The following is a 26,818-nucleotide window of genomic DNA, read 5'->3' on the forward strand; positions in this document are numbered from 1 at the left end:
TAATAAATATCTATTATCTGTTGCTATATAACCTAGAGATAGCTAGATAACAATGGCTGAAATGAGTGAGACTGCTGGCAATTCAACAACAGAGTTGTCTAATCTGAGGAAGGAATCGGAAAATCTGATGAGGTTACATCTATGATACAAAGTAGCTTGATGTCTGTCTGTCTGTCTGTTTGAAGCTTAAGATCTCGGTAACCGCTGAACCGATCGGGCTCTACTCTTTTAAGGGTGTATATCTAGAGGTCCCTTGGTGGTTATAAGCTATCACTCCCAAAAAAAACATATAATCCCCCAACCATCGTTTTTATTTTAGTTATTTTTTTCTTATCTACCTACATTTTTTCGATTTTTCTTACCTCTTAGGGAATGCCCCTAGAGGCGAAGCCGCTAGAAGTTATATGTATTATTAATCCACTTGAATAAATGAAAAACAAGGATGACAACATCCATAAAAGCGAAACACTGAAACGGTAGGACAAACGGACATTAACGCTTGTATAGTGTCTGAACTGAATAATCAGAATATAGAAGTATAAGAGTCGAAGCAAACTTATAAGTAAATTTGTTGAAAAACTGCTTGATACAGGATAATGGTTATGGACATACTTACATTTTTAGGACTTGATTATAGAGTTGCTTCGCTTATAATAATGTTCTTTGTTGTTCCAGGAATCAATATACCAAAAATCAGATCAAACGGATAATTAGATCACATAAAAAATTTGTTGTAAACAAAAGCTATCTATCTCGGACGGACAGACCCTAATTAAAGAAAAGCTTCGCTTTTAAAAAGTAGAAAAATCAATATGTTTAAAATGGACGTACGGACATTCTGGTAATTATTATAGAGTTGCTACGCTTTCTAAATCGTACCTAACTACTATAGAAATCATCATGCAAAGTTTGAAATCGATAGGACAATTCTAACATGCCTAAATTAACGAATAAAAGCTATTTATCTCGGACGGACGGACCCTAATTATAGAAAAGCTTCGCTTTTAAAAACCTTGGCTCATAATCGATTGCAACTAATTGCTTGCTTAGTTATGACGACCAGTCTAAGATTGTGCGATCATTGGTTGGTTATATATCGCCTATTAATTTTTTATATCAATTACGAGCCAACTGCGTTGTTAAAGTCAAACTAACATTAATATTAATTAGAATAGAATTAAACATCATGGAATAAGCAAGATGTCACATTAATATTATAATGAAATAGAAGCATATTTTAAAAATGCCTGTCATGATATCCTATAATATAAAGTAGCAACATTTTTTGTCTCTAGCGAAGGATCTCGCTAACTGCTGAACATATTTGTGTCTTCTTTACAGTGAAGCTAATTAAAGGTCCAGGGAAGGTTTATACTTATTTTGTTGGAGGGTACCTCCACCCTACAAAGAAAATTTGCGTTGAGAAAAAATGACTCACAACCTCAAAAAAAATCTCAGTTATTAAACTAGAATCTTAAGTTGAGTGTCGACTTTCCATCCCACCCATATTCTTCAAGTGCCCCTTTATTCCTCTAGGGGCGTTGTCTAGTTGAACACATAAATATCAAATAACAAAATAATGTAAATAATTTTTGAAGATGGCAAAAAGAGACTAGCCAACAAGCTGACAATCTTGAAAGAGAACTACAATACTATGAAGGTTAAATTTTTTGGTTAGTTATGATTAAAAGAGGATTTTACAAAAGTTTTTATTTATATGAATTTGCTAGTTTAAACTATCATTTTAATACCTACTAAAACGGGGTTGTACATTTTGAAAATATTTATGATATTATTTTTATTGGTGGAAAAAATGAAGCATAGTATTATATTAATGCAAGTTTGTGCGTATTTAATACCTTTGATACGTGAATTGTGATATGTAAAGCTTTCAATTCAATTGTGAATTGCATCCATAATACTATTTATGAAAATTGATCGCCAATGCTTAGAAGTTTTAAGTTACGGATTTTTTAAAGGCTAGCCTAGTCTCTCTCAGAAGGGATAGGCCCCTCTGGGGCTTCTATTTAGTGATATGATGAACTATTGTTTGATTTAAGCAATCTTTATAAAAAAAGGTAATATTATGTCTATCTGTAGCAAAGAATATTGATTAGTGCTTTACGGTGAAGCTTGTCACAAGTCCAGAGAAGGGTTATATATTTTGTTGGAGGTTATTTTTACCCACCCAAAAGAAATCACTTTTAGAAACAACGCTCCCGTCAAAAATATTTTGTTTACTTTTTCTCTCCCTTCCACAAAGTATCCGCTGGTATCTAAATAGAATATATTCTAAAATTATAACTGAAGGATTGTATGAGAGCAATAAGTTGAAGATTTCTTCAAGAAAGAAAGTCATCGAGCAACTCTCTGTCAAGCTTAACAGGTAATACTGGAGATAGTTTGTTAATTAGGTAGTTTAAATTTCGAATCAAATGTTTTTGTGTTTAAGTATTAAAGAGAAGTTTATTGATAGCCTTACTTACAAGTTACCCCTACAACCCCTTTAACATTTAAGTTTCTAAACTAACATTTAGCAGATGATTTTTATTTTTTTTTCAATTCTACAAAATTATTTTTTATGTTAGCAACGTGGAGGACTCTGCTAAGTTGGAGACTAAATATGAGGATGTTAAGACTCAGGTTGCTCTTGTCGACAATCAACTAGGCAAGCTTAACTCGGAGATCAAGATGTATTCCAATATTAAGGTAACGTTTTTATTATACAGGGGTGTATATTCTACATACATGGTTGACCCACTGCATTCCAGAAATCCCGAAAAATGAGTGTATATTTGAAAATTTGGATGAAATTTTATTTAAATAGCAATAAGTATACATATATCTTTTAAAATAATGGTGAAAATACTTATAATAAGGGTTTTACACAAGGGGCGTCAAGGGGGGGGGGGTGTAAAGCTAGTCTAATAAGCACATTTCAGAACTTCCTTTGTTTCTAAGCAACATTGACGGGAATCATATCAAAAGATATTACACAACCCAACTAACAAGTTTTGTTAACCCTTAATAGTCGGGGGGGGGGGGGGAGGCGACCCTCCCCCCTTTTAGTATTTTCTATCTCATTTTCTTTGTGTGAAAGATAGAGAGCTATAACTGAGTGACTTGTTTAAAATGGGTACGACACATAACTGAAAGTTGAATATCTCCATCCTGGTGGGCACAGGATGCCAGGATACCTGGCAGGATCATACAGGAAAAGAGCAAAAATATTTTTTTTATGACTTAAACTTAACATTTCATCTTACCAAAATACTAAAATATCCTATATTACTACATACAGGTGTTCAAGTCAATTTCCGGTTCCAGGTATGATCCTGCAGTTCTCCAGAAATCTTTAATTAACTCCTTTTACCTCAATTTTTTACTTAGAGACCTCAAATTTTAAACTTAAGCTATTCTAACAACTATACACGACCAACTAACATTTCATTAAAATCTGCCGCTATTTTTCTGCCGACTGCCGTCGCTGAAATTTATATTTTGAGATTTCTAATAAATACAGATGAGTAAATTTCTTACTCATTTTCTGTGTGTATATGTATTTAAGCAGGGAGGAAGGGAACAATGGACTGTTTATTATACTAGTCCACAAAGTTTTATAATAGTTTTTTCTTATTTGTAGGCATAACAACTTTTGGGACTTTTGAATTTGATTGGTTGGTTTATTAGTTGAGTGTCCAAACATTTCAACAACTAATTGTAATTTATAGAAGGGGCAATTTTGTTTATTACCATTGGGGATGTACATTAATTTACCGGCCATTGTCTTATCCCTTTAGATCATAGATATGTAAGACTCTAATTTTTATTTTCATTTATTTTAAAGGAAACATTTTCTATCTTAATCAACATAAGTTCTACTCTTCTTTGTTAATATGAAAGAACCTTTTGTGAAAGGTTGCTCAATAAAAGGGTAAAGGGAGTAGATAATGTTAAACATATAAAATCAGAATATTTTTTGTTGATTAAGGAAACCACATACAAATTTTTAGACTTTTAGCTTTAATGGGATCCAAGATTGACATAAATTACACAATAATTACACATAAAATTCTTATTTTTCATAGTAAAGAGCTAATTCTTTCGGCTTTATTTCCAAAAACTTGTGTATATTACTAAACAATTGTTTAAAAGTGTATTTTCCAAAATGTAAAAAACGATTTTTTGTCACCCGTGGAACATAGTGTGACCCTGCTAAAGGGGTTGGGATGGAATTAAAAATATGTGGTTAGGGGGGGAAATTTTTTTTACTTTTTTTTACTATTTTTCTTTCCTTCTTTGGTGAAAAATTAAAAAAATATGTGGGAGGGGGGATAATATGAATAAAATAAGGAGTTCTGAAAATATTTTTCCCTTTATTCCCCTTCCTTGCTAGAAAAAATCTTGGAGGGGAAAAAATATAAAAATTGCAGCAGGGGAAAAAATGAATCTTGTGCAGAATATAGTTATACACCCCTTTTTTTATACCAACTACTTTAACGATGACGTTTATATGCTCGCATGTTGTCGGGTTCTCTTTTGGATCTCATACTACAGACGCATAAATGGTATCTTTTTTGTGTTACATATGTGACATCAATAATAAGAATAAAAAAATGCTTATCCTAGACAACAGACGCACATTATTACATTGCACATCTAGGACTTAAAGACAATTTTAGTTTTTTTTTGTTGTTACTGAAGGCTACACCAATATAAATAAAAAGACTTCAATAGCTTTACGGTCTTTCCAAAAATGAAATTTAAACCAAAACTGTGACTAACATCATTTGACTCAAAACTCGCCTGTTTCTGTAAAAGAACAAATCGTCCTTGTCTAGGAGGCAGTGGCCAACCAGCTGAAAGAGAAGCAGAAGTATGTAGAAGAGGTTCATGATGCTGTTGCCAAGCTTAAGATCAAGACGGAGAATAAGGCAAGTTAGAGCTTGGTTCCTCATACTGGTGAGAGGGGGGGGGGGGTCGAAAATTCATCAGCACATTCAGTTCTAGCAATGTTATTTTGGGTTGTTTCTCTTTTGTAGCTTTTGAGTTAATTGGTCAAACCTTTTATAATGATTCCGATAGTTTTTAAATGTTGTACCTCCCCCCCCCCTCCTACTGGCGCGGCTCGCCCCTAGGATTAATAATCTGGTTTTCAAATGTGATCTTTACAAAATTATATTGCTAAAATAAAATTTGGAAATGCTCTTTTTAGATGTTTGAATTATGCAATTTCAGTGAGATTTAATTTTTATAATCCTTTAGTTATATTTTTTCAATGACAACATAAAATGTATTAGCCGCACAATTCTTTTAAATATAACTTTTCAATCAATATTAATGATATTTAGCTGAAAGAAGGCGTGGAGGTGCTTGAATCAACCAAAGCGGAAAAAGAAGCCAACATTGCCAAGCTGCAACAAGACAAGGCAAACCTTCAAAGTGATTTAGAGGTCAGGATCAATTTTTATAAGGGGTGGTAATTTGAGTGTGTGTGTATAGTATTTACCAGAGATCGGCCGCTGGCTAGAAGCTTCAGGGAAATCGTCCTTTTAAAATTTAAAAAAGGTTTTTTTAATGCAACCATCTGGTAATCAATGCGCAAATGGCACTTAGAATCCGAATTTCGATATGAAACTTGGCATGAGTAATTCTTGGTAGGTCTATTTTCCCAAAATTGAACAAATAGTTGGAAAAGTAACGGCTAACTGCTGACGGTTCAGCTGTTAAGCCTTTTATTGGCTATTTTCGGGGCAAATCCGTCACGAGCCCTATCTACATCATACTTTTCAACCGGTTCTACCCCTTGAGCGTTGGTACTAGAAAAATTAAAAATGCTTTTTGGTATTATTTCAAAAGAGTTAAAGCAAAAATATGTTTCAAACGTTGATTCCTACATAATTGATAATAGATTTGCCCTAAAAATAGCGAAAAAACGGCTTAACTACTGAGACGTTAGTCGTTAAATATTCAACTTTTTGTTCGATTTTGGGAAAAAAAGCCTTTCCAAGGATTACTCAAGTTTCATAATGAAATTCGGATTCTAAGTGCCATTTGCGCATTGATTACGAGATGGTTGCATTACCCTGCCCCCCCCCCCCTTCTTAGTCAGTATACAATGGCAATCCCTCTCATCAAATTTTTTTCTCTCAGAATTTTAAACAAGTTTTAATTTTAGGCTTAGTCGCGGCTGACTGACGCGCGGTATTTACCGTCTATTTTTTTGTTATCAAATTTCCAACTCTTATATTTAGAAATATTAACTTTGTAATATAATGCTAAAATCATATTTCATTAAGTTTTTTTTATTTATATAGGCCGGAGCTAATATGATTATTGATCTAAAAACCCAACTTGCCAATCTTCAACAGGTATTGTATATATTTTGGTGTATATGACATTGTTACATTTATATCATTTTATAATTTAATCCTAAATACAAAGCTAAATACCTACTACTTTACAATTACATCTTTAACAATCACCTGACGGATTGAACATGTGGTCTACGCTTATTTTGTCTGTGTAAATTATCTCATATCTATATTAACAATAAGAGCTAACCGTTACGGACGGACGGACTGACCTTAATTATAGAAAAGCCTTGCTTTTAAAAATAACGTTACACATATGTACATCAAAATTACGGGGACGTGTATATCAATATGCTAAAGCTCCTTCTTTAATCAATGCCTTGTTTATCTTTAGACCATTAAAACCACGGACATGGAATGTGATTCTAAAGAAAAAGAAAGACAGGAATTGGCAAAGAATATTGCCGACGCCAAGAAGTCAGAGGAAAATGCGAGACTTGAACACGCTAACGTGGTTGCGGATTTTCAGCATAAAATCTCGTCTTCCAAGGTATATTGCATTTTTGTTTTGTTTTTCCCTGGAAGGGGGGATATCCTATATACTTTGTGTTTTGTTTTAATGGAACAAAAGTATTGCTTGATTAACCCACTCCTATTGACATAAATTAATAATAAATTTATGATTTTCATCATTGGTTTGCAACAATTTGTACCAGAAAAAGATATTCCTAGCTGTTTTCAACAAATTATTTAAAACTTGTTTTTCAATAGCATTTGATTTTGGTAAAATCAATGAAAAAACTCCAAATTCCAAGATCAGTATTCTGACTAAACAACTTTATATGTAGCTTACTAACAAATGGCTGAAAGCACAGTCTCTGAAAACATTTCATTAAAGCTGGAATTGAAAGATGTGATGGATCTTTTAATTCCAGTTCTAATAGTATATAGTACTGTATAGACTCATTTATGTGATTATGTTGTATATGTCAAGATATTTAGGCCAATCTTAAACATGTGTTGCAATTTTAGTACGGACTGAAAGAGTTAGAAATGGAACAGAACAAGAAAAAGTCTCTGCTACAATCTCTCAGAGAAGAACAAGCTAAAGGCTCAGAGGAACTTAAACTCTCAAATGGTTAGGAAATTTCTGAAATTTACTGAAATGAAACGGTGGTGTTTAGAACTGAGTTTTAGATGCAAAGGGAAGGGGGGTCGGGGGAGTAAATATAACAAAGAAATTTATTGTTTTCTTCATTGTTTGTCGCATAGGAGAAGGTCGAAATCGAATATGCCTCCCAACACCCCCACACCTCCACTATCCTAATAAGAATAAGTGTAGAACTTGATTTAAAACATTACTTGAAAATTTTGTGGGGTACATAGGTATTAATCTTTATCTTAAAATTTGTGCAAAGGTTCCCAATTGACATGTTTGTTATTTCTAGATCACCATCAAGAGGTTATGACAGAACATGAGACCATCAAGACAACAAACTCAAAGTTAACAGATCAACTTGAGGGTCTACAGAATAAGCTTCAGGTTAGCACAGGTTTTTTTTTAGAAAGGGAAAGAGTTCGAAGGTTTATACTACAAAACTTGAGTTTCACACGTACAAAAAAAGAACTTTGCCCGAAAAAAGTTCTTTAAAAAAAGACTTTAATATATTTTAAAATTATTCTTTTTTGATCTTTTAAAGATGTGATATTTTATGAAAACAGCAAGGCAAAATTTAATGTTGCAATATTGATTATTATTTACTTTCCTATGAATTACTACCATAAAAAAATGTTAATTACGATCATAAATTAGACGTTTTTAGGAGTATCTCAAAATATGTCTGGTAAAAGTTTGAACATCTTAATTGCTAACCCATAATTATCATATTATAGATATTTTTATGTGAATATTATTATTCAAGTACCTCAAAAATGTTAATTACACTTCGTGTATTTAATTGAAGGATTTGAAGTTTGAGAAGGATTGTCTGATCCAAAGTACGAAGGGAATGGGCAAGCTTGCCCTCGACGTAAGAATGATTGCCGAAGATCTGAAACAAGCTGTCTCAAAGTAAGAAAATCAGCTTTTTCCAAAATCCTCCCTAATAGTTTTAGTCATGTAAAAATTTCTCTAAATTGAGTTTTTCATCTCTATTTGAGTGGACGGACTTTAAAAGGCTGGATACTGGCGGTATTTTTGTATAACTGAATGTTTTTATTACAAAATTCGTAGTTTTTTGTCACTCATTATTTTTACCTGCTAAAATTTTATAAAAAAACTTACCTACCAAATAATTAAGCAACTTAGAATTTGGGTTAGAATTTGAGCTGCTAACAAAAGACTTTTCAAGAAATGTATTATTTAATGATCTTTAGACTTAGTTAAAGCGTTTGACTTATACAATGGCATTATTAATAGAAATCTTGCCTTATACTTTTATTTTTTGAGAAGCCAATGAAACTTTTAAAAACAGGGTGAGGCAATAAATTAATAGTATAGATGTATAACCAGACAACTATCTGGATCCCCCTGTTAAGGACTTTTTTAATCTTCTACAAAATTACTTTCTGCTCTTTTGTAGCGACTTTGCTGTGTTAATATTCCCGACGCTTTTCATTGATTTTCAAAGACGGATTGAAAGGTAGCACAACGTCCTCGGGAAGGAGACATGCAGTTATTTAACTCCCTCCCCCTCTAGTGTTTTACTCTAATGGTGAGACCCCAAATAAGACTTGCGTTTTAGTAATTTTAATGTAAGCAGACCATCACTACGAATAAAGAACAGGTTTAGGTCTATTAATCTAAATTATTTTTTTCTGCTCTAAAAGGATCATGTTTCTATTATTCCTAATCATGATCTGACATATTTAGTCAACGATCTTTGGAGAAAGAGCTAGAGGCTGGAGATGAAATAGAGAAGAATATTGAGGCACTGTCGGATAAGAAATGCACTCTGGAGGCCAAGCTGGAGGAACGGAAACAAGAAATGGGGGCTATCCTGATGGCACATGACAACCAGCTCAAACAGATGAAAGAGGTATTTGAAATGTGAAGCTACTAATCAAGAAACTTTCAATAAGTACAAGCAATTTTGTAGGCCCCGTTTTTAAAAGAAAATCTTGTATTAATGAATGACTCTCCTAATGAGATGAATAACTCATTATTTTGTTTAACTATCTTTAAAACTAAGAAAAACGCATTTAAAATATTTATAATGTGCGGAATTGTTGCACTTAACCCTCTTCCCCTATTAATCCTTTTTTATAAAAAAAAAACATTTTTATAACTGAGAATTGTTCGTACATTTGTTTGAAACAAGTACTTGATTTTACAATAAAAGGTTTAAAGCGTACTTTAAGATTCAGATTTTAATGCGATCATTATTTTTAAAGACTTATTTATTGGCCTCGTCCAAGGCAAGGGGGGGGGGTAATTTTTCGCCCAGGAATAAAGCTTTCTAACTACCAAAAACCTACATTTAACTTCGTGATTTTTCCCATGGTGGTTTTATTCGATGGTTAGCGGCGGTTTGTGCACAGTCAAGCACAAACTCCCCAGTGCTCAATAGTCACTTTAAGGAAAAGCACCGTTCAGGCTGTTTGCTGGACAATCTTTTGATCCAAAAAAGCGTTACAGAGGACGAACGAACCCTGCTGTAATCTATTTTCAATTTAGAATGTTAAAGACGGATCAGAAGCACATGAAAATGCTAAAAACAAGCTTCAAGAGTCCATCGATGATATGATGTACAAATTCAGAGCTTTGAATACGTCAAAACAAACCGCCAAACAACAGCTAAAGGTAAGTTTTCATTCAATGTTTATAATTATCGGAGCAAAGACAAACTAACCATATTTTCAAAGGAAAATGGAACAGTAATTGTTATAAATTAACCAAATATAAGGGTAAAAATAGACTTTGATTGTCATTCCTGTTTTTTTAATGTCCTAAATAATAACAAGGATGACAATATTTATGAGTAGCGCAGGACAAAAACCATGGATGGACAAACATACGAAGAAAGTTATAGAGTAGATGTTCAGTGATTTAAAAAGGGATTACCGAAAGAAAGAGTAATAAAGAGAATTTAATGTCTTTTACAGCATCACGTCAACAAACGACAGTCGGAAATAAGTTGATATACTGGATGTCATTTCATAATTCCCCCATAGTCTCATGATCGGATTTACAAACGGACAAATTATAGAGTCGCTGCACTGCTAAAATAAAGCTTTTTAAGGAATTGAGAGAGGCTAACCGAGGTAAAAATGAAAAATTGACCGAACTGAAAAACAAAATCGATATTGCAAGGTAAAAATATTTTGGGAAATTTTTTTTTAAACATGTGGGAGGTGTAAAAAATGGAAAATGAGCAATGGAAACATTAGATGACCGTATCAAGAGTCATATGTTGTATAATCAAATAAAAAAAGAAAACTTGAAATAACTGAATGCATTGGATTTTTTACTTTTACCCCCCTTGGGGAAAAACTAGGGGGGGATGAAATATTTTTTGCAGTCCGAGAAGAAAAAAAATATTCTTATGCAGAATATACACCCCTGCCAGTCCACTATGTACTTGAAAAAAGTTAATTTTTAATTTAAATCATTAATTTTATTGTACACAAAACTGCTATTTAAACAACTTGCGTTATTTTTTTCTTGTGTGACTCTGAATCTGATTCATATCCGCTGGAATAAAATCAGTCATGATCCAAATGAAAAAGCATGCTATTATAGAGATTGTCTATTAAAAAGAAACTAAGAAAAACCTGTTTTTTTTTTAATATGACATTGCATGATTGCATTCTTTATTATAATCGAACTTGATTGTTTTTGTGTGACTAATGAACTTGCTCGTCTGTGTTTATTATAATTGTATATGATTATTTAAGTATCGCTGTACAAGAAAAATCAAAGAAATTGGAAGTCATCTCTAAAGATTCTGAACGCTCTTTGGTAAGAAAACAAAAGGCTTTTTTTCTTTGCTGGAATAAATGGATTTTTTTTTGAGATTTATGAATGGATTGTTTCCGTCGGAAATAGCAGAATTTTGAGCTGTGGAAAACAAGATTATTTTAATTTGTGTATTTTGTGACTTCAGCAAGATGTTTGACTAAAACAAATGAGACTTTATTGAATGAAATTTTATCCTTTATAGATCATATTTTCAAAAAGGTTCTGAGATCAGAAACAAAACTGCTTTAAAAAGTTGATGTTCCTATCCTTGCTTTTTTCATAACCGATTTGTCAGTCTTTAGAGACAATTTTTATAGGAAAAAGGGTTATTAACCTATTTTAATTTTTACTTCTACATAAATATTTAATATTTTATTTCTAGGGTCATTACTTTTGTAAGGTTAAGCTCTTGAATAGAATACAGACAAACTTTTATATTATGATAATAATACATACAACTAATTGAAGTTTAAAAATTGAAATATTCCAAGGCTGATGATGAGAAGTTAAAGACTTGCTACGAGAAGGAACTAAAGAACATCGAGGAGAGATTAGTTGCTGTGCAAGATGAAAAGAAATCAGCTGCAGAAAAAGTTGACAAAATCAATGAACACATAGATGAGACTAAAGGTTAGATCTTATTTTATGTGTTAAGGCTTCATGATTAAGGTAAGACAAAGGAAATTTAATTGATATGCACCTCCAATCACCATTGACAAAATTAATTCTTGGCCTCATGTAGATAAAAATATTGATGAAAAAGTTTGGTCATTTGGAGTTTTTATTAAAACGAATGTTTGTTGTAACTTAACAAAGTGTCTCAAAAATCAGCCATATATCGTCATGAAAATGAGGGATTATCCTTCTTTTTTTAGGGGTTTTCTTTCCCACATCTTCATTTCCCATTTTATGACTTCACATGGCTGATTTTTGAGACACTTTGTCCAGTTACATGTTTTCTTTAACTTTGGGTACCACTACTAGTATAATTTGTACAATTTACATTCCAATGCACACCACTCCCCTCCTCCCTAATGATGCTTAAGATGAAAATAGAGAGTATAAAAGAAATTTTAATAGAAAATTTGTTTTTAAGGTGCAATAGAATCCGCCGCCAAAGACGAAGTCAACCTTCAAAGTTCTGTCGAGCAAATTAAGGTGAAGTTTTGTTTTTATAATACTCTTTGAAAAGTATTTGTTTTGGTTCTTAGATTAATATGAAAAAAGGAGATCAAATTGTTCGTTGTAGACTTACAAGAGTTTTTTTCTATAAATGCTTCAAAAAATCCGTTAAAATCACCACAAGTCAACTTAAATAGTGAGTAATTTAACTCTTTCTGAATTCACATTTTTTAAGCAACAAAGTTTGTATCCTACCAATTAACCTAATTATCTGCCTAGTAACTATCACTGATTCATGTTTAATATACCAAGCAAGGATGACAATATCCGTAGCAAAGCACCAAAAATCATAGATTCACAAACGATCAAAGGGATAAATATAGCATATATTCGGTTTCCATAAAAAAAATATGCAATAAATCATAGAGATCAGTAGACCTTTAAAATAAATATTTATGTTGAAGCATAGCCGAAAGACCAAGTGAATTACGTGCTTAATGCTCATTGGTTCCGGAAATCAAATTGTTACGGACGGACGGACAGACAAAGTAAGTTATAGAAAGATTCGTTAATAAAATCATCTTAATTTGTGTACTGCACTGCAGGTGCTGTCAGCTAAGATACAATTCCTAAACAAAACACTGGATCAAGTAGCGGAAGAAGAAAGTGCAGCAAAGCTTAAGGTTTATGTCTACTTATTGGCGTTAATAATAACTATACGCGGTTGACCTAATATTACAAAACTCCCCCCCAAAGACGGCAAACCACAAACTGTTGTGAGGTTACTCATTTGAATATCTCTTTCTTTACTGTAATACATTTTATCGTTTTTTATACGCACAACTTATGGCGCACTACTCTACCTATTAACATAACTATTCTTGATTAGATTGTAAGTTTGGTATCTGGAGAACAGGATGAAGAATCTGCCATTCAACAACTTCAAATGGAACTCAGGTAATAAAGTTCGTGAAGATTATTGATTGATTGATTAGCCTTAGTTTCTTAGTGTTTTAACTTAAGTCGTAATGGAGAAGGTTGAGACACTTTTATATACCTAGCCACTTTTGCCAGTAAAAGCTTCACGATCAAGCACATTATGACTTGACCTAATGACTTCGGACCAACAGACCGACGGACCAAAAATTAAATAGCAGCCAAGAAAATCACCTACTCACAGCGTTACGAACGATCAAACAAAGTAACTTATAGAGTAGCTTCGCTACTTAAAATTATTTTTTTACCTTTAGATCCTGGGAAACACGTGTGAATACCGCCACCTACCAGAAGACAAACCACGCTGCACTGGTCAGGGAGGCTGATGCAGCTAAGAGGGAACTAGCCACACAAGAAAAAAAGAAAAAAGGTTTGCTTTAGCCTTTTTTGCATGATATGAATTTATTTAAAATATTTAGGTGGTTAATATTATAATTTTATTTCTAGTGGTTCTAAAGGTTAACTTATCATCTTGTTATATAAAGTAGCGAAGGATCTCGCAAACCGCTGGACTGATACGGTTCTCCTTTAAAATGTAGCTTCTCAGAGGCCCAGTAAAGTTTATAACTATTACTGAAAGGGTACCACCACACACCCAAGATAAATCGCCCTTGAAAAAAATTACCTCTCTAAAACATTTTCTACTTCTAAAATTATAAATGGGCTTGATTCAATATCCACTCCTTCCCTTCCCAAGTGCTCCTAAAGAACTCTAGGGGTGTAGCCGCTAGTTTGTACATAAAGGGGCAGGTAGCTTTATTGTTGAATGAATTTAGCTTTTGAATTTATTTAAAATATTTTCTCTGATAATTGTACCAATGTACATCTACTTTATTGTTTAATTTGTTAACGCCTTTAAATATTTGGGTACTTATGAATTTTGTCATCCTTGTTTTTTTTAATCTAAATTAAATCTAGAATCTGAACTTGAAATGGAGGAGCTTGACCTGCAACTGACTGACCTTGACCGTCAGCTGGAAGATGTCCAGGCCAGGATCCAGGCAAATCAGATGGACACCCAGCAAACTGTTGAGAAAGTTGATGCCAGGTTCAAACAGGTGAGACCTTTATAGCAAGCTTATATCCTTTTTTTTAAAGTAGTAAGGTTTTCTGTTTGATTGTGCGTTTAAAACATTTTAATCGATGAATTGACCGAATCTCTATTTTAGGAAGCTTTTCATAGGTTCTGTAATGATTTAGGCTATATTACTGCCCTTATTTCCCTAGTGGTTTAGGGGGTAGCCTCTAGTTAAGAAAATAGAAGGAAATATTTTATATTTTATCATGAAACTAAAGTTCTTTATAAATAATAAGTTCCCTGATATTTAATTTATTTTTTAAATATTTGAGGGGGGGGGCTTTTAGTGTTTGATAGAAAGGAAAGCTTTGGTGATAAATTTGTATTGATAATATACGGATATGTACAGGAAAGCCAACAAAAACGGCAAGAAATCGATGTTCTGCAGAAGTCTATTGTTTCAGCCAGCAGAAAGATAAACAATTTGCGTTTACAGGTAATACGTCATTGTCAACTTCGCCCTGTTTGTTTTATAGCAAATAATCTGCTTGTGCTATTTGACGGGTTTTGTAATGGAAAGCAATCAAGTTTATGCAATTTTTTATGGAGATGAACGGTTTCTATACCTCGCTAAATTATTTTCTCGTATTCATTCGAATCCGGTGGATAGGAACCGGTTCTCATCCATACGAAAAAACTATGTCTAGCATCGTATTATATACAGCTTTCTAGGAATATAAAAATGTACAATCATAAGATTAAAGCCAGTTTTTTTAGCCCGTGCCTACGGCACCTACCTAGGGGCTAAAAAACTGGTTTTAATCTTATAATTGTACATTCTATATCCGCGGAAAGCCGTTTATAATACGATGCGAGAAATAACTATTACCCCTTTCAAACTTGGCGTAATGAATCTAAAGAAAATAATTATATGATATAAACATTTTATTATATGCAAAGTATCTGTATACCTAATCAAGTTTTAAAATATAAAAAATATGTCCATATAAAGCATCCTACATTAAGAAAATTCAGCAATTTTCTATCAGACTTTTAAATAATAATGATAATGTTTGTTTGTAGTTTGTACGATCTTCTGTTTGCTAAACTTCACTTTTATGGATGTTGTCATTATTGTTAGCTCCTCAATTGCCTTTAGTGGCCTATATTTATATTTTCAGGTTAATAGATTTGAAACAGAAAATGAAGACCTGACCATCCAGATTAAGGATCTTGAAGCTACAGCCAAAGCAAAGGAAGAAGCTAAAAAAGCGGTAATAGAAATGAAAAAAAAATTTCTGAAAAAAATATCTTAACGATGTGGATATCATAATAATTTCAAAAACTTAGATTTAGGTGTTTGTTTGTTTGTTAATTAAGATCTTGTTTATCATTTAATCGGTCGGTTTTTTTCATTTCAGGAAAGCTTTTCAAAGGTCAAGGGATGGTTTAAATATGTCTTTTTTATTTTTAATCAAAATCTTTTGTGAACAATTCAGACAGCGCCCCTGGAAGCTAGGGGCGCAACCGCTATGAAACAAAATTGTACACAAAAGTTATATATTGCAAAGTAATATTTTTTATAGTTGTTTCAAACCCCAGAACCAAACCACCAAAAGAACAGCCAAGGAAAAGCCCGCATGGGCAATGAAACACCCGTAGTCAAAGTGTCAGAAACCCGAAGAGGCAATGAAAATGTCAATACAAGAGGAAATATCTGTCATAATTCTTTACATACTGTTGACATGATTTTATTCATATCGACTATATGATCATGGCTGACATATTATCGACTTATATTATTTGAGTACAACAATTGACTTGTTTTGTCGTCGTCTATTTGGTATAATATGAAATGTTTATGAATTACATTACTTTATACATGGAATCTTAAGGGATAAGCCAAAAGACGATGCATTGATATTCATCCTGAAGGATGATAATTATCACTTTTGTAGAAAAAATATTGTTTGAAAAGTTTTGACACTACTAGTCTGGAACCAACCAATAAAATTAAATAAATAAAGTATTAAAATTTTTTATCTGACTAACAATATAACGTGAATTTAATGCTTTTAATATATATAGTAAAATGTCTTTCGAACTGATATATTGAAGAATACATAAAGTTTTGACAGGTATAATTTTGTAGAAAGTGTTGGCTCTAGATTATCCCTGAAGTCACCTGTCCAGGAGTCATCAATTCTCCGGGTGGATCCAGCAGGTGATGTTCTCATGTCACCTGTCACAGGATTTTCCAGAAGACAAGTTGTTAGGAGATCTGCAAAACAGGTATGGATTTAAATATTGATTCTCTTAAATATTTTTTTGTCCATAAATACTATTTATTTCTACCATATTTATTAAGAAGAGCAGAAATGATGTTAAATATTTATTACTAAAGGGGGGGGGGGGGGCGGGGGGCTAAACAGATTTTGATGTATAAAATATTCACCTGATTTGTAAAAACTAATTACTTTAAACCTGAACACAGTAATAGTGTCTGACTGATTATGACGTAACAAAAAAAATTAGCCAATGAGAGCCCACTATAAATTTTACCATTTTGGTCAATAACGGCCTCTCATTGGCTATTTTTTTTTGTTACGTCATAATCAGTCAGACACGAACACAGTATTAGTGTCTGACTGATTATGACGTAACAAACCTTGGTGTGCCAAGCCAAAAATTTGGATTGGTTTCTGATGTTTTTTTATGGTAGGGGAGGAGGGGGGGGGGCAGGTGGTTAAAATCTAGTTTTGTCATCAACATCTTGCAGCATTTTTATTTATACTTCAATTTATGGTGTCTTCTTGTTTTAGAATTCTGTGATGAAAAAGCCTGTAGTAGGTGGTCGGAAGACAGAGGACAGTATATTTTCCAGCAGCGATGAATCTTCCCCGGAGCGACCTGCATCAAAAATGACATTCAAAAACAGGTAGAGTTGAATTTATTTCAATAACTCCAGAAAACTTATATCATAATCTGTTGTTGAAATAAGCGATAAGTGAAATAAGTTTAGAAACAGGTTTTTGTATGAAGTGTCAAGTTTAATGATAGTTTTCATAATGATTACCTATTGAATCAAGTATCGAACTTAACTGCAAATTTACTAAATAGCATAGGTACTATATGTGTTTACCAATAATAGAAAATAACGATAAATTTTGAAAATATATTGTCTTTTTATTGGCGAAAAGTTGATACATTATATCTTTTACCTACAAACTAAAAAATATATTATAAGATGTTCATAAAGATCTTTAGAAAAATACTGCAAATGGAAAATTTCACCCCTTGTTAAGTACATATTTTTGTATAAAATTTAAAATTGAATCGAAATATTCAGAAGTGCTGGCAAGTCTGTTGTAAAGAGATTGCAAGCAACCCAACCCAGGTACATACATACTTTCATTAAACAAAGGGAATATCCCTTTCTTCTGTTGATGATATCAACGATTAGCCCAAGAGATAGAGAAGGCGATGCTACTCTAGTTCTTGCAAAATAGGAAAATATGTGAACCAAGCTTTATATTGCAATTCTGATGATAGGAGGCAATTTTAAAGTCTAATTTTGTAGAGTACAGAGGTGAATTCTTAAAAAAAAATTTCCTCACTAAAATCCGTTTGCCTCACTAAAATTTTTAATTAAGAATTCACCTCAGTTTTCTTAAGTTTTATAAATATCTTTAAAAAGGTTTATTCAAAATAATACATAAAAAAAAACATCTTTAAAACAATTGTTAGAAACAGTATATTAGTGATGTTTGCCTCTGCACTTTTAAAATTTCTGTACATTCTCCGACTACTAGGTATCTGTTAGTGCAATTCTTTGTAAGTAACTTATTAAGAATACTTAAAATAATATACCATTAAATTAATGCTTAAGGAATGAAAGTAGAATAGAAACACCGAAATCTGTTGATTCAGTCCCCAAGTTTGTCACACCTAAAACAACACCCACAACTGAAAGGTAATTTTAATTGATTTTTATAGGTTATCATTTTTATTCTTATTGTAGAAAAAAGCCAAAGGCATTTCATTTCACCCTTTCAGAATTTTTTGATAAACCATTTTTTACCCAAAATTAGTTTTAGGCTTTTCTTATTGAGGTCCTTATTAAGGGAAGGTGTCGGTATGGTTTTAGGTTAATATACTTTTAGTTCGAAGTCTTTGTATGGTTTTAGGCTATAATTCTACTCCTGTAAATATAGAACTCAAAGATGCTTGTGGCGCAGCCGCTAGAAGGTTACAAAGTAGTTGGGGTGTTATGTTAAACTTTTTTCATAGTTTTTTAAATAGTTGCTATCCCTCATACTCTCTACCTATCGAGTACTCTCTTTTATTTTTTGTAATAAATAAAAAAAAGGGGAGGGGTTTAGTGTTTCCCCATGATTGATTCCTCCGGAGAACCCTAACCATGCGGGACTACCCAGTACCTAATATAACCTAACCTGAACCGACCTAAAGTATTAAGAAAACTAAAAACTATCTCTCCCATATTTTCAATTTATTTTAAAATAAGAATATGAATGATGTGTTTTTTCCTTGACTGATAGCAAAATTTCAGTGCTCCTGGAGTCAGACCAAAAAGACCTCTTTCGCTTGGACGTAGGTAAAGATATTTTATACATTTAAGATAGAATCAAATCACTTTTTTCCATAATCAATTGAAGATCTAATACTCTGTAAAAGATGTGTACACTACATAGTATTTTATTCTAATGAACACATACACATTTTTTAAAGCTAGATTGTGTAATCCTTATATAAAAAGTAGTAAGGCTTTTGTATAAAGCTTAATATCTAAATTACCACTGAAGTTACTGACTTCTACTTTAAGAGAAAGCTTCACAAAGGTCCTTGAATGGTCTTAGGCTGGTTGATTTTTAGATTTAATTCTTGGGATAGTTTGATGCTATTTTCTATCAAAAAAAATCCATACATACTAGAAGCGCAACCGCTAGTAATACATATGTTACATTTATATTTACATTTTAAGGTTTGTACCAATTTAGAGAAAAAATTCACGAAACCTATTCATGATTTTCATGTCGTTGGGGAGCAATATTATTTTAGATTTATTTGGCTCATTTGTTATACCTTATACCTGACAATCAACAAATATTTGTTCAGAGTTGCCTTTGCTATGGATAATGAAGTTGTGAACAAACCTATTGATGTTGATGATGGTAAACCTAATTCTGCTGCACACAATTCAGGTACAAAATAGAAAAATAAGAACCAATAAACATTTATCTATGTAAAAGAAACCTTTTTGAGAAAAAATATATATTTTAAAATTATATTAGGTTAATTAAAAAATAAAAATTGCTATGTATATAAGACGCACCTAGGTTACCAACACATTTTTTTCTTAATTTTGTAAAACAAGAGATGAATGATTTTCCACTTATTACTATACAACCACATAAATATTGATTTAAAGTAACAGTATGAGGAAAAAATAAAAGTTTTAACAAATTTTTTAAGATCTGATTACGAACAGACACCTAAATATTTCTTTATAAAACAGGCAAAGCGAGTGGCACAGCCGCTGCCCGCGGTGCTGCTATAAGTCCCGCCGAGGCTAACTCGTTCCAGACACCCCCACAGACACCGAGGAGCACCCCGAGAATGATGAAGACCAGTCCTAGATCTTATGGTATTGGCACTAGGTAACAACTTTGCATTCGTTTTGTTTAAAGAAGTGCATCTAATATATAATTAGAATATGTCTATCTGTATTAAGCAATATATCTCTTTAAAAACCAAGAATAATAACAAAAAATACATTTTACGGACTTACTCCTTTTGTTACTCCAAACAATTAGTAGGGACTCTTTTAATGATTGTTGATAATTCGATACACTATGTTATTGTTTTTTTCTAAATCTGTATCATAAAAATACTTTATTTCTATTTTTATTTAGGATGATTACTCCAAGAAACATGATGAAGATGCAGGTTATCCATATTATTTTATTATAACAATACATTTATTTTCTTCACGGTCAATCTATTTAATTCACATGGAACTAAAGACTCTTTTCCACTGATAGAAAAATTATATTTCATCGGATCATGATTTGTCGTCCCATAGTTTGTTAATAACTTTTCTCGTATTCATTTGACTCCGGTGGATAGGAACCGGTTCTCATGAATACGAAAAAACTATGTCTAGCATCGTATTATATCCAGTTTTCTACGAATATAGAAATGTACAATCATAAGATTAAAACTAGTTTTTTAGCCGGTGCCTTCGGCACCACGGGGCTAAAAAAACTAGTTTTAATCTTATAATTGTACATTCTATATCCGCGGAAAGCCGTTTATAATACGATACGAGAAATAACTATTCCTGCAATTGCAGTTTGTCCTCCTTATAATATGTTACGCTACTTATTAATGTTGCCATAACAAAATATATTCTTATAGAGAAATGTTCCAGAGAATAAACAGCAAAGAGGAGGAATATTGAAGGGCAAAGAGAAATCAGACAAGAGTGTCTATGAGTTTTCTTCTGATTCAGATTTTTAAACAACAAATTAAACACAAAAACCATATTTGTAATATGATTTATATTTTTTACAATATTTATTTGACTTTAATTCAAAATTATAATATTAGCGTTAATTTAGTTAAGCAACTTGGATTTATTTACTTCAATACAAAATTTCATATGTGATAATATTTAAAAATTATTTCTACTTGTTATTTTATAAACTGATTGAAATTTTGTGATTATATTATTTTTATTAGTACAACTGTTTCATAATGCCGTTTTGACTATAAACTTAAAATTCTTAGTTTTATAATATAGAAATTATACCAAAATGTTTTCTGGAAATGGTGATATGAATTCTCAGGTAATTTTTTTTTCTTCTGATGTGGTATTGACATCCTTTCACCCCCCCAACCCCTGTCTCACGCACGTCTCTGGTCACATCATATTACAGCATTTTTTTATTGCTGCGTAATGAAAATATTTCACATCCCACCCCAACAAAGAATAGGTTAAACAAGACCCACTAATAAAACGAAAGTCAAGGTGGGTTTGTAACCAAAATGGAGCTTACATAACAAGCAATCCCAAAATCTGCATTCCGTATTAAGCACCATGTGTTCTAGTATTTTTGCAATAGAATTGAACGGAAATTTTGGAAGTATATAAACACATATTGTTAAATATTGAATGCTTGTTACCTTATATTTGGTTACTAGCGGCTACGCCCCTAGAAGCATCTAGGGGCTCTTAAGGTAGGAGGGGGAAAAGTCGACCTCATCCCATTTTAAATTTCAGTTTCAAAAGAGTAAAATAATTTTTGGGGGGGTAGGGGGGTGAAGACACCCTCCCAAAAAATAGTTTAAAACCTTCCCAGGACCTATAAGAAGCTTCACTGTAAAGGAGAACAATATCGGTTCAGCAGTTAGCGAGATCCTTTGGGACAGACAAAAAACGTTTACTACTTTATATAATAGGATTGTTCGTTTGTCTGTCTGATTTATTAAGCTTCACTTTAATGAATGTTGTCATCCTTGTTTTTTTTAGCTACAGGGTGGAAGTGTGGACGCACTGCTTGAACAAGTTGAAGCTCTCCGTCGGAAGAAAATCCATATTAGACGCAACATTGAACAACTCAAGAATGACAAGAATATTAAACAAGAACAATTACAAGACAAAGCGAGGTAACATCTGGGACGACGTATTATATATACATCATAATACATGGTAATGATAAAATGATCTTTCACTTGGTACGTCGGTTTTCCTGTAACGCGTATGAGCACATCAAAGTTTTACTGAAAATAGTTTGCTTCTGAGCCGAATGTTTAACTTATTTTTTTATAAACATTTCCTTAACTTCAAACATCTGCTCTATATTTTATTTGATTCATTTGTTTAGTCAAGACTTTATACTTCGCTACTTATGGATGTTGTCATCTTTGATTTACTTTATAAAACTTTACTATTTTATACCCCTTTTATAAATAATCGACTTGTTATCTAGAACCCGTGCTGCCAAGGAAAGATCCTTGACTTCTGCCTGTTCTGAGGTGAGCTCTGGACTTGGCAGGATCCAGGTTCTACAGGACCTGTTCACCAGAAACCGTAGGACTGGAGAACAGATACAGATCAGGTAAGGTAATTTTACAATTTCGCTCAAACTTCAAGCGGACCAGAAACAAACTTTTTAATCTTGATATAGGTTGTGAAATCCACTATTATATAAAAGGTTATAGTTGGGGTGGTATATCAAGTTTAGGGATGGCAATCCGTCAAGTTTTTGGACCGGATTCGGATTCTTACAAGAATCCGTTCAAAAAATAGCGGATTCCGGATTCTAGTAATATTTTAAAAGGCTTTTTTTTAAATTAAAAAATTTAAGTGCTACATATGTCCTAAATATTAATATTCTTTGTTTTTTCTATAATTCACTTTCGAAAATTGAACCAGATTTTAAAAGATATTTTTTATAATGATGATAATCTTTGCCTTCAAAAAAGGGGGAGTTGAAAGAAAAAACTCAAGACGCTAATTTTAGCCTATCAATTCAGAATCCGAATCCGCTATTTAAAAACGGATTCCGGATTAGGATTTCAAAATTAGCCAAAAATTAGGCGGATACCGGATTCGGATACGGATTGCCAACCCTAATCAAGTTATATAATATTCCATTGTCTTTTCCCTTAAGATTCGTGTAAACAAACAGCATTATAAATATTCGGTGCTTTCCCACTAAATTCATAGTAAAGGTGCATTATTTGCCAAATGTACCACTTTTCTGCACTACCTCTCCGATTTTGTTAATACTCTATATTTTGGTCCGTTGGGTGATTCAAGGATGCTGGATAGCCAAAAAAAGTTTCAGAGTCCCTGGATGTCTAGATATCTAGCTATCTATAAAAGTAGGTAACAAAAATTTTAAAAACACCCATTTTTTCACAATTTTAAAAATTAATTTTTTCATCAATATTACATCCAACCTATACATTTTATACACCAAAATGATCGTTTATTCATGTAAAAAGCGCACATAATGCTATTTTGGCCAAAACTCTAATTTTACAGGGTGTCCAACAAAAAGTGTATTTTGGATATCTAGCGTAATACCCAAAATACCTGTCCGAAAAAAATCATTTTTTTTGGCTTAAATCCTGTGTATTATCTGTGGGCATATGTGGTATATAAAGGTTCGGAGGACCCGGGACTATAAGGTTGTCAAATTTCATTTTGGAACACCCTGTAAATGTGATTTTTGTGTCTGTAGAGCTAAAACCTGGTCCAAATTGGCTATTTTTTCAAATTACTCTAATATGTGTCTTAGTATGTTTGGCCATAGTGTTTTCTGACAAGATCAATATTTTCCTATTTTTTGGACACCCTGTATTTTCAAAAAAAGAGAAAAAAAATTTTTGGTTTTTTTTAAATTTTTTTCTATTTTAAGTTACTTAAAACTGTGATATAGATACAGATTTTGACTAATAACAATAATATTTAATAAAATTTAAAAAAAAAAAAAAAAAAAAATTTCTCTTTTTTTGAAAATACAGGGTGTCCAAAAAATAGGAAAATATTGATCTTGTCAGAAAACACTATGGCCAAACATACTAAGACACATTTTAGAGTAATTTGAAAAAAATAGCCAATTTGGACCAGGTTTTAGCTCTACAGACACAAAAAATCACATTTACAGGGTGTTCCAAAATGAAATTTGACAACCTTATAGTCCCGGGTCCTCCGAACCTTTATATACCACATATGCCCACAGATAATACACAGGATTTAAGCCAAAAAAAATGATTTTTTTCGGACAGGTATTTTGGGTATTACGCTAGATATCCAAAATACACTTTTTGTTGGACACCCTGTAAAATTAGAGTTTTGGCCAAAATAGCATTATGTGCGCTTTTTACATGAATAAACAATCATTTTGGTGTATATAATGTATAGGTTGGATGTAAGATTGATGAAAAAATTAATTTTTAAAATTGTGAAAAAATGGGTGTTTTTTAAATTTTTGTTACCTACCTTTATAGATAGCTAGATATCTAGACATCCAGGGACTCTGCAACTTTTTTTTGGCCATCCAGCATCCTTGAATCACCCAACGGACCAAAATATAGAGTATTAACAAAATCGGAGAGGTAGTGCAGAAAAGTGGTACATTTGGCAAATAATGCACCTAAAGCACATAAATCCCTCCTTATTTCACAATAAGTTGAAAATATGTTTGGGGTGTTTGTTAAAGAGGGGGGGGGGAGTTCTGACACTTTTACGTTAAACAGGGAGTTTTGGCTTTGTCTTAGGTGTTAGAGGATAGGTTACGCACCCCCCCCCCCCCCTTGCTTTAAGTTAAGTTAGGTAAAGTTATATTTGGTGCTGGTATAGCCCATTATGGCTAAGGCACTGCAGGTATCAGACATAAGAAAAATTCTTACTCCCCCCCCCCCTTTGCTCTCAATCTTTCGATTAAGGTCGGGGTTTCTGTGCTCTATGGGGCAAACCATCTATTGTACCTAGACAAAGTGTCTCAAACATCAGCCGTGTGACGTCATACAAATGAGGGAGATGAGTAAAGTGGGAAAAAACTCCTTAAAAAGAAATGAAAAAGTCATTTTTATGTTGTCACATGGCTGATTTTTATCCAGTTATCATCTATTCAATCTATTTGTTTAAGATCTGAGAACCATGTAAGCACAATGAAATCTGAGGAAGAAAGGCGGCTGCACATCCTTGACCAATTCACAGCTGCTCTCTATGCCTCAATCAAGGTTATGTATTATTCCATAAGAACAGTTGCTGCCCATCCTTGACTAATTCACAGCTGCTCTCTATGCCTCACTCAATTTTATGTATTCTCAATAACTGTGGCTGCCCGCCCATCCTAGACCAATTCAAAGCTGCTCTCTATGCCTCACTCAAGGTTATGTATTATTCTCAATAACTGTGGCTGCCCGCATATCCTAGACCAATTCACAGCTGCTCTCTATGCCTCACTCAAGGTTATGTATTATTCTCAATAACTGGCTGCCCGCCCATCCTAGACCAATTCACAGCTGCTCTCTAAGCCTCACTCAAGGTTATGTATTATTCTCAATAACTGTGGCTGCCCGCCCATCCTAGACCAATTCACAGCTGCTCTCTATGCCTCACTCAAGGTTATGTATTATTCTCAATAACTGGCTGCCCGCCCATCCTAGACCAATTCACAGCTGCTCTCTAAGCCTCACTCAAGGTTATGTATTATTCTCAATAACTGTGGCTGCCCGCCCATCCTAGACCAATTCACAGCTGCTCTCTATGCCTCACTCAAGGTTATGTATTATTTTCAATAACTGTGGCTGCTTATCCTGGACCAATTCACAGCTGCTCTCTATGCCTCACTCTGGGTTATGTATAGAATTAAATTATTATGATTCGTTCGTTAGTCTTCATAAGTCTAAAAATAGTAGTATCTTTTCTACATATGTATATGCCTCAACTCTAGGGGGTAAATTTTTTTTACTTACACCTAACTTACGTGCACCCAGTATAACCTAACTGAACTTAACCTTAAGAAAAACACAAACATGTAAAACTACTCAACCATATGATCTTAAACACACAATTGAATTAAGTAATAATGGTAAAACTCACTTTAGCCAATTGAGATGTCCTTGATGTGTGCGGGTGCCTCCACAGACAAAGAAGATGGTATCAAGGAGAAGCTGCAAGAGAAAATAAATAGCAATGCTAAGGTTTACTATATCATTTTAGTAGCAAATGCACCATGTATGTCTGTATGTCTAAAACAAGAAAAAGCCTAATTTTTGGTAATAAAAAATAAATAATAACTGTCTACCTATCCTCATAAGGTTTTTAATCAAACATAATTTTTTTTTTAAATGTTGTATTGATACTAGGTATATTGTTATAGCATCAAAATATCTGTTTATTGCTGCGCTACTTATTTATTTGAATGTTGTAGTTGTACAATGAGCTGCAGTCTCGAGGTCTGAGTGTATCTGATGTTCTCAAATATCTCCAGGATCAATATCAGGTACCTTGGGGCTTTCAATAGTTAATTTAATTAAAAATTAATTTTGCAGAATTTTCAGAGGTATAACTATTCCCCAATTATTTAGATATAACACAAATTATTTCAAAATACTTTTAAATGTTTGTAAAAATCTAAATAGACAAAGAAAATAAGAATATTATTACAAGAGATTATTCTGATGAATTATCACTCTTATGAACATTACATCATATTATTATTGCACATCAATACAGTTAGGAGATTGTAATCATTTTTATAAAAGCAGAAATATAATCTATGATTACGTTTTTTTCCCTATAAAAAAGTATTGTATAATTTCCATCTTCTCCTCTCTTGGCAATGATATTATCATTTCTGATATGAT

At 32.8% G+C, this 26,818-nt stretch overlaps 2 protein-coding genes across 4 annotated transcripts in view; both read left to right on the forward strand.

Moving 5' to 3' along the window:
* On the forward strand, positions 1-21,236 carry LOC145329836 (uncharacterized). Its single transcript, XM_080174258.1, has 33 exons — positions 1-132; positions 1,599-1,660; positions 2,311-2,386; positions 2,589-2,709; positions 4,842-4,934; positions 5,352-5,453; positions 6,318-6,371; positions 6,709-6,864; positions 7,347-7,452; positions 7,763-7,857; positions 8,279-8,385; positions 9,187-9,352; positions 9,991-10,116; positions 10,556-10,626; positions 11,211-11,274; positions 11,766-11,904; positions 12,371-12,432; positions 13,002-13,079; positions 13,286-13,353; positions 13,647-13,762; positions 14,311-14,450; positions 14,820-14,906; positions 15,592-15,684; positions 15,997-16,118; positions 16,561-16,702; positions 17,233-17,348; positions 17,760-17,807; positions 18,300-18,383; positions 18,981-19,025; positions 19,547-19,632; positions 19,947-20,088; positions 20,344-20,377; positions 20,849-21,236. Exons 1-33 carry the CDS (start codon positions 53-55, stop codon positions 20,948-20,950), a joined length of 3,183 nt encoding a protein of 1,060 aa, XP_080030384.1. The 5' UTR covers positions 1-52; the 3' UTR covers positions 20,951-21,236.
* Positions 21,132-26,818, forward strand: part of LOC145329837 (uncharacterized) — a 25,629-nt gene continuing 19,942 nt past the window's right edge. For 2 of the 3 annotated variants that reach the window (XM_080174260.1, XM_080174259.1), the window contains exons 1-6: positions 21,219-21,279; positions 21,963-22,099; positions 22,423-22,551; positions 25,093-25,186; positions 26,057-26,152; positions 26,383-26,454. In XM_080174260.1, coding sequence (XP_080030386.1) covers positions 21,247-21,279; positions 21,963-22,099; positions 22,423-22,551; positions 25,093-25,186; positions 26,057-26,152; positions 26,383-26,454 — 561 coding nt within the window. In that variant the 5' untranslated portion in view covers positions 21,219-21,246. Of the gene's footprint in view, positions 21,280-21,962; positions 22,100-22,422; positions 22,552-25,092; positions 25,187-26,056; positions 26,153-26,382; positions 26,455-26,818 lie in introns of all 3 variants that reach the window. The other variant, XM_080174261.1, reaches the window with a different exon arrangement.

This window comes from Acartia tonsa, chromosome 10 (genome assembly GCF_053477335.1).
Source record: "Acartia tonsa isolate MP-2025a chromosome 10, ASM5347733v1, whole genome shotgun sequence".
NCBI classification, from domain to species: domain Eukaryota; kingdom Metazoa; phylum Arthropoda; class Copepoda; order Calanoida; family Acartiidae; genus Acartia; species Acartia tonsa.